The sequence below is a fragment of the Nanorana parkeri genome, unplaced genomic scaffold (assembly GCF_000935625.1).
Source record: "Nanorana parkeri isolate BGI_ZX_2015 unplaced genomic scaffold, ASM93562v1 scaffold689, whole genome shotgun sequence".
Lineage (NCBI taxonomy): Eukaryota > Metazoa > Chordata > Amphibia > Anura > Dicroglossidae > Nanorana > Nanorana parkeri.
Window position 1 is genome coordinate 296,943 of NW_017306957.1, and position 8,498 is coordinate 305,440.

The 8,498-nt window shown below is 42.4% G+C and overlaps 1 protein-coding gene across 1 annotated transcript in view; it reads right to left on the reverse strand.

Moving 5' to 3' along the window:
• KCNT1 (potassium sodium-activated channel subfamily T member 1) overlaps nucleotides 1-8,498 on the reverse strand; it is a 197,066-nt gene that overhangs the window by 97,619 nt on the left and 90,949 nt on the right. Inside the window, exon 3 of the mRNA XM_018563725.1 lies at nucleotides 6,482-6,523. Within this exon, the coding sequence (XP_018419227.1) occupies nucleotides 6,482-6,523 (42 nt within the window). The remainder of the gene's footprint in view (nucleotides 1-6,481; nucleotides 6,524-8,498) is intronic.

The window sequence follows — 8,498 nt, forward strand, 5'->3', positions numbered from 1 at the left end:
GTACAGACTATGTACAAAAAGTGATGACGTCACTGCTACTTTTACAAGGTGATATTTGAGTTTGTAAAGACATTTGCTACACACAAAGTTGATTTACATCCTCTGTGGTTACGGAAGTAATTAAAGTTTTGTGCCTAGAGTTTAGCCTTAATGTGAACTGCTTGAACATACATTTTACCACTCCCCCCTCCAGTTTTTTATCCAGTTATTGCAATAGTGCTCTAGTCCGTTCTACTTCCTTCTGTCTTTATTCTGGTGATCCGGGAACCCCTTCTAGTGATACAAGCGAGGAATCCCCAATCATTCAGACTGCAGGTTACTTGGTGTCTCATTCATACAGAAAAACTGATGCATTAAAGTGTCAGGACCAAAACTTTTCTTATAACCACTTGCTAAAGTAAGCAGACCCACTTACTGCACAGGTGAGCCGCTCTCTGGCATATTTTGATTAGAGTAATTACATTACAAGCTGATTAAATACATTGTGTAAATAGTCTGACTTTGACACAGATGCAGTGTTTGCTGGATTTGCAGTAATTGAATTTGTTGCCTGGAATTCATCTTGTAGTTTGTTTGCTTGTTTTTTTGGCAAAGGTGAGCCCTTGTCAGTGTCTGCAAATTCATAAAACTGTTTATTTTCAGCATGAAGTATAGATGCTCAGTATTTTATTTCTCTATCTTAAACGACGGCAGTTATAGAAGGGACCTAGACACATCTTTGCCCCAAATGTTTGGGGGGTGTCCCTCATAGTTGGTATTGTATGAGATCAGGCTACACAGTGCAGGACTTAATACTTCAAATTGCACTTTCCTTTTCTTGGCGTCAACATGTAATCACTTCTTAGGGCTCCTTTGCATTCATGCTAATGAGACACAGCTGAGACAATCAGAGACGCATTCCCGTACGCAGCGCGACTTACAAAAACAAAAGCAAAATCAAACATCTGTAAATTGAAAACGCCACCGCTTGTTTCTGCAGATGAATAGGAGAACATTTAATTTACCACTGCAACAATCACACAATTGGTTGCTCATGTTTTGCTAATTTCCTGGGATAAATGAATCCACTTATCAGTAAATATTGCTTCTATCTGAGGACTCCACACAAAGGCTGATGTCACATGTGGATTTCTGCATTGCCTCTGACTTATTGCTTGTGTACAAGGTAGAGCTGGTTAATGCAGTAGGGGTCTAAACCTAACCCCACAACTTTCTGGGATGAGAAAGATGGACACCTTCCAGCACAATCTATATGGGCAAGGGACACATCCCTACCACACCACCAATTATATATAGGCAATGGACACACCCATGCCACCACCCCACTTACAGGTGAAACTCAAATAATTAGAATATCATGCAAAAGTAATTGCAGTAAGTGCTGCAAAAGGGGCCCAAACCAAGTACTGAGTACATATGCATGCTTGTACTTTTCAGAGGTCCGATATTGTTCTATGTACAATCATTGTTTTATTGATTGCATGTAATCATCTACTTTTTTGAGGTTGTGGATTTGGGGTACTTGGGGTTTTCATGAGCTGTAAGCCATAATCATCACAATGATGACAAATCACGGCTTGAATTATCTTGCTTTGCATGTAATGAGTCTATCTCATATATTAGTTTCACCTTTTAAGTTGCATTAGTGAAATAAATGAACTTTGCATGATATTCTAATTATTCGAGTTTCACCTGTATATATAGACAATGGACAAATCCCTGCCATGCCCCCACATACTGTATATATGCAATGGAAACATCCCTACCACATCCCTAGATTCCTGTTTAGCGTTGATGGATACATTTCCCACTGCAGCTTTTGTATTTTTACAGTCAACCCCACCAGCAGTCAAAATACCTAAACAGTGCCTAAATCTGAATGGATACAGGCAATGTTTGGACAACAGTTTACCACCCAGGTCCTTCTATTTTGCTATGGAAGGACGTCAGGTGGGACCTTGCCGACAAGGCCATCCACTGAGGGAATTTCAGCCGATTAATCAAGAACTGCCGAAATTCGCTCATTGTATGTATTTTGGGTCATAAAGCTCAGGACATTCTTGTACATAGGTGACAAAACTGTCTGTGTCCAAATGTTTGTCCACCATCTTTGCAGGACACATCCAACGTCACCAATGTTCAGGTGGAAATGCCCTTTTCCATAACGTAGTGGTACAATGTTGACTCGGTTATCAAAGATGACCAGTAGTGTTTTTCTGGGTTTTTTTTTACTTTCGTTCCAGTGCGTTTATATGTGTTTTGTCGAGTTCTGGTGTTTTCAAGACCAGAAAAAATCATGCCTGCAGTACTTTTTTTTTAAAGCACTGGAACAGACTGCACTGGTGGGAACTACAGCCCTAAAATACCATAGGAATACATGGGAATGTATTTCTGGGGCGTTTAAAAAACGTTATGGTCTGGTGATGGTGAAAACAAGCCCTCAGATAGAGAACTTAAATTGACAGCATGCTATGTAAACAGATGATCAGCAAAGTGAAAGTCTCAGTGCAAATTCCACTTTTTGCAAAACATAAGTAAATGCACCCATATTGCAAAAAGAAGAAATGTGCATTTATTCTTTTTATGCATTGGAGCTTGCAAAGCATTGCAACCACGATCAGTGGATAGCGGGTGCAATGCTCAGGATCCTACAGACTCTTCCTCCAGCCTCTGTCCATACCGCGGTATGTACCTTTGGCTATGGAGATGGACGATGTTATAAATGGACTATAAGTGCGGAGGTAGATAAGACTTGTAGTTTTTTTATGCTCACATGGTGGCAGAGCCAGGCACAGCTGCACTGAATTAAAAAACAAACAGAAGCTGGAAGGAAGAAGCACCCCATGATTCAGGTAAATGGGAGGGGAGGCAGGTTGAGGGTGGGGTGCTGCAGAATAGCCCCATGTTCCTTTCCAAATATGGATGGAACATGGAACATGATTGTAAAAGGTAGAATTAGTTTTAAGGTAGGCTTACAGAATGCAGAAAGCTCAGGATGGGTGTCACCAATGTGGAGATGTCACTGGTAGGAAACAGAGACATGGCAGTGACGCAAAATCTGCAGAACTGCATGCTTTAAAAGTGTTATCATGCTCCTTATACTAGGCAACTATATAGCATAGAAGGGATGCGAAGATTACAAGAGAATATGGTTCCTATATTTTTAAGTCTTCTGCTGGAAAAATATAAGGCACTCCAGCATTGCACAACTCCTCATATCAAGTGATTGGGGTTTTTTTTAGACTTAATTTTTGTGTTATATTGAGGTTCTGCTAATCAGTCAATGTGTATGTCTCAAAAATGACATCTGGGTAAACTTGATAAAAAGTCTAAAAAAAATAAAAAAATGGTTTCTCTTTAAAGGAGAACTATGGGGTTAAGTCTTTTCCCCATAGTTCTCCCTAAGGTAACGGGAGGACACAAACTAGCGTCCTCCCGTCACCCTAGGCTCAGTATACCGCGAGCTGTAGCTCGCGGTATACTGAGACGCCGCAGCTGAAGCGGATCCCGACAATTGTGCCGGGATCCGCCCAGCTGCGTGAGTGACAGCTGGCTCGGCCTATCTAGAGGCAGAGCTAGCTGTACCCGCCCCCTCCCCCGTCCGATCCGCCAGACAGCGCTGGCGGATCGGAGCAAGCAGGGGGGAATCCAGCCCCTCCCCTGTCATGATTGGTACATTTTAAAACAAATGTTTCACCGTTCCCTCCCCATGCACAGATGTATACTTCCCAAGTTCCAACCGGCCCAGCCTCCGCTGTTTGTTTGCATCCAGTGGCGGACATCTCCTCCTCCTGTCTGCCCTTGTGCAGTACATCGCCATTGATTTCTATGGGACTTGTCTACATCCATCTCCAAGCTGGGAAATGAACCCATATAAGTCAATGGGGATGTACTTCACAGGCACAGCCAGAAGAAGGAGGCGACCTCCACAGGATGTAACAAACAATAGAGGCAGGACCCATCAGAACTTGGTAAGTATGCATCTGTGCAGAGCAGAAGGGAGTGGTGAGGTATTCGTAAAGGTACCAAAAGGATTAGTGCACTTTGTTTTAGAGTGCACAAATCCTTTAAGGCGTAAATCCATCCTCTTAAAGAAACAAAGGCTATTAATCCACCTTTTTAAGAAAAACCCTCTTGAAATTGGACAGCAGATCATTATAATACATTTGGCGCTGTTTGGAGGTGCAGATTAGTTATTGTACAGCAGTGGAGTAAGTTATAAAAAAGCCTTTAATATACACACACTATAAATAAATAGCTGTGTTTTGTTACATGTTGTACTGCTCATACTAATTAGACTTGGCTAATGGTACCCCATATTGATGCTGTACACGAGCAGGAACGGAGGGAGAGTGAGAGGTAATTATGGAAAGGGGGGTTCGGATTGAAGAGGAGAGGGGGGTACACCCACACAACCTGAGTCAGGCCTGCTGAAATCACTGTACAATGCAGCACTGCTGAGTTCCACGCTCCCTGCTGAGTCTCTGTGTTATAATGAGCAATCTGCGGGTGACACTATAGAACAATCAGGCGCTAGTATAGGATCTCTGCATTCTAATGTATGCAGCTGTACAATAATCTCACAGAATAGGCACATTTTATTTTTTATTCCTTGAACATTTCATTAAAGGAGAAGTTTTGTGAGAGTAAAATGTACTATTCCCAATACTTAGAGCCCGCTCTATAGATTGAGAACTGAGCAATCACAAACCGCTGATCGTCAACTCAGGGTCTTCTACCTGTAGAGAGTGGTGACTGTCTCTGCTCCCCACTGGGATGCCGCCCTACCCTCTCTCTATTCCTCCAGTGCTTATTGGAGCGAAGTACAGGAGAGGGGGTGGGCACAGCTGGTCCTGGCCCTAGAGTGGCAGAGCCAGCTGTCAATCAGGCAGCGGGGTGGACCCTGACAATATTGACAGGATCTTTCCCGGCTGCAGCACCGCTCTGACCTGTCAGCATTTAGCAGGTAGTAGCTCATTAGTAAATGTTCTCTTGTGACCTGAAAGAGGTCTAGAGCCAAAAAAAAAGGTTTAGCTTTAGTTCTCTAACAGCCTTTAGCACCCCATCTTGGACTGACTTTTCGAGCAACCCTGCATAAAGCTCAGGAGCATTGGCACCCTCACTCTGTAATAACTTTTGCCAACACCTCAGGTTGGACAGATGCCCTGCTGCCACCTCTAACTGAGAAGTATCTGCACCCCCACATATACTCACAGCTACCAGCACCCCCACCTAAGACTTAGAGCCAGCTGCACCCTAACCCCTGAAATTAGTGGTTGTTCCAGAAGATCAAAAATCTAACCTGATTGAAAACAGCAGGCTCCCCTATTATTTAAAATAATGTGAATTGTAAAACACTAAGCCAATATAATAAAATAACACACTTAAAAAAAATGTTTTGTATTTTCAATTTTACTTTATTTAACATAATGTTTTTGTTTGCATTTTAAATTTTTATTTAACTTTTTTTTAACTGTTTCAAATTTTTTAGTCTTTTTCATTTTAGTTTATTTAACTTTATTTTTTAACTTTTTTTTTTACTTCACTGCTGGGAGCAATAGGCAGCCTGCTATTGGATATTTCAAATTGGAATAGCCAATAACAGGCTGGCTATTGCACCCACCCACTGCTTGCTGTCAATCAGCAGTTGAAAGGCACCTGAAGGAGAAAGTTCTCCATCAAGTCCTCCTCTGCTGATTGACAGCAGTCGGTGGGCGGTGCAATAGCCAGACTGCTATTGCATTTTAAATAGCAGGCTGGGTATGGCTCCCAGCCTCTAGATGGAGTGGAGGCACAGGGGGAGCATAGGAAGAACGGGGGGCAGAGGAGGAACGGGGCGGGCAACGGAGGCACAGGGCAGCATCGGGGGAACGGTGCGGGCAGCGGGGGCAGTGGAGGCAGAGAAGGAACGGGGGCAGCAGCAGGGGAACAGGGCAGGCAGTGGAGGCACAGGGCGGCAGCTAAGGAACGGAGCGGCACCGGGGGAATGCAGTCACAGTGGTCTCTCCTCCCCTCTGCTGCCGGTTGCAGTGGTCTGTGTCCCCACTGCCTCTGCCCTAACAGCAAGCGTGTAAAACTTTATATTTTGTCAAGCATTGCTTTGAGGAAAATGGTGCTGATTTAGTGAATGGTCACCAAGCATAGTAAATATGGTAAAGTTATGTCCACTTTAATTAACCAATCATGCCCTAGGAAAAATTCTGACTTTAAAATTGCCTGATTGGGTATTAAGGATGAGCACAGGTTCACCTTAGTTATCAACGTTCACTTTGCATCCTCTATAAACAACCTCTATTCCTTTAGTAAATAAACCCCAAGGTTTATATCACATATCCCTGAAAATACACTAGAGTTTCTCTTTTAAAAGAACATGCAAAACATCCTTTGTGACATTTCTATTCCTTTTACCTGGATAACAGTGTTTTTTCAGTTTAGTACAAGGTTTTGTTTTTTTTGTAAGTCATACCATGCAGAAACTTACTGTGAGTCGGATCGATCTAGACTGAATTCTTCAGAATGAGCCCTACAGCACAGAGCAGGGAGAGAAATATCAACACCAAACAGCCACAGACCTTATTCTCTTGAATTAATTATTGGATCTGCAGACAAAAATAAATAACTGCCAACTGCTATTATGTACATCAGCATGCAGCAAGCAGCGATCCAAAGAAAGAAACTAAAAGGCGTTTTTACCATCTTGGCCATGCACGGAGCAATGCAATTTTTAAGAGCAAGCGCACCTTTCTGATGAGAATAGAATACACAGTTTTGTTGCTCCTAAAGGAGTTGTAAAGTTCCATATATTATCCTGATATAACATCAGCATTGTAGTAGGAATACATACTAGAGTTGTTTTTGTTAATGCAACCATAACGTACTTGAAAAAAATCCCTTTTATGTAGTGAGTGCTGCCTTCTGTCTGCCCATCACTTTCACCAACTTCCTGGATTCCCAGTGTGCTTTGCATCTCTTTCCCTGCTGCTTAATGTGAGGCTATCTCGATTTCTCAAGAATACATATCCCATCATGCATTGCTTACAGCAAGCAATGATAAAGTTCCATGGCTCAGACATTAAAGTTATATTTAAGTGAAAAGGATTTTAAGCTATTTCAAAAGGCTTATGAAATCACTTATGATGGATGCTGCTTCTAGATGTTCAAAAGTTTTAGTTTCCTGCAGAATCTGCTGGTCCCATGAGCACTGGTCTTGACTTCCTGTTTTATAGTTACTCCCTTCTCAATGTGAGAGCTATGCAGTCACCCTTGTCTGTTCTAGTAAGCTGTGTGTGTCTCCTCAAACACAGCAAATCAAGCTACTTTCCTCCCCTGTGTGTCACACGCTGGCTCTATAGATCGAGAACTGAGCGATTAGAAACCACTGATCGCTCAGAGCTTTTCACTGCAGTAAGCTAAGACTGCCAGTCTCTGTTCCCTGCAGGAATTCTCTCCCCTCTCTATTCCTCCAGCACTCATTGTAGGGACAGACAGGGCACAGCTGGCTCTGCCTCTAGAGAGGCAGATCGAGCTGTCATTTGGGCAGCGGGGTGGATCCCAACTGGCAGTGGCCCACTATATGCTGAGTTTGGATCACAGGAGTACATTACTAAATGCACTTCTGTGTCTATGTGTAATCTTTTCAAAGTACAGACAGAATTCGGTTAACACGTTGTTTGAAATACTAATACTCACATCGATTGGGTTGCTTGCATCATCTGCCTTGGAAGGGGTCTCAGGCATCCATTTGAAAAGGCTTGCAGGGAATATGATGTCGGTCCTGGGGCAGGTTAGAAGTCGTCCTCACTGCTCTTTAGGGAATATCTTTGGGCTAGACCACTCTAGTCCCCGATATCATATGAAGTAGCTGAAGGGGTTTTCCCAAAAATGAGGATTACCTCAAAGAAGGTGAACAGAGGCGCTTGGAGTCCAAGAAAGAGTTTTGGATATTTTCTGGTAAATCAACGCATTTCGTGGTAGTGTTCGATCACTTCTTCAGGAGGGTGTATTACTGTTTCTGTTATACAGAAAAGTGAACAAGGAGAATACACAACTAAAGGGATCCTGGAAATGTTTACGTTGAGCAGCTTTTCCCGAGTTCCCAGCCATCTATAAACCACCTGGCAGAACTTCTGAGGATTCTGGTATTCTCTGTATTGATCTATCTGCATATATTATACTAATCCATGTGAGTTGAAAGTAAATTTAAAAAAAAAAACTTGTCAAGGAGTTATTTGGGCCACTACGTGAAAGTATGTCTTTTTCTATGAACCATTATGTGCTTTTATCAGCACATTTAATATAGGGAAAAATTAAAGAGAACTATCCACTGTATTTATAGTTTTTTGTAGTTGTTTATAGGCCAACTGCATCCAAAATTGATATTATAGGTCTGTGTGGTTGTCAGCAAGTCAAATCACATGCAGCCTTCTTAAATATTACAGGAGCTTTATTGGTAAAATCCAAGATCTGCCCACCTACTGCTGGCACCACAATGATTATAC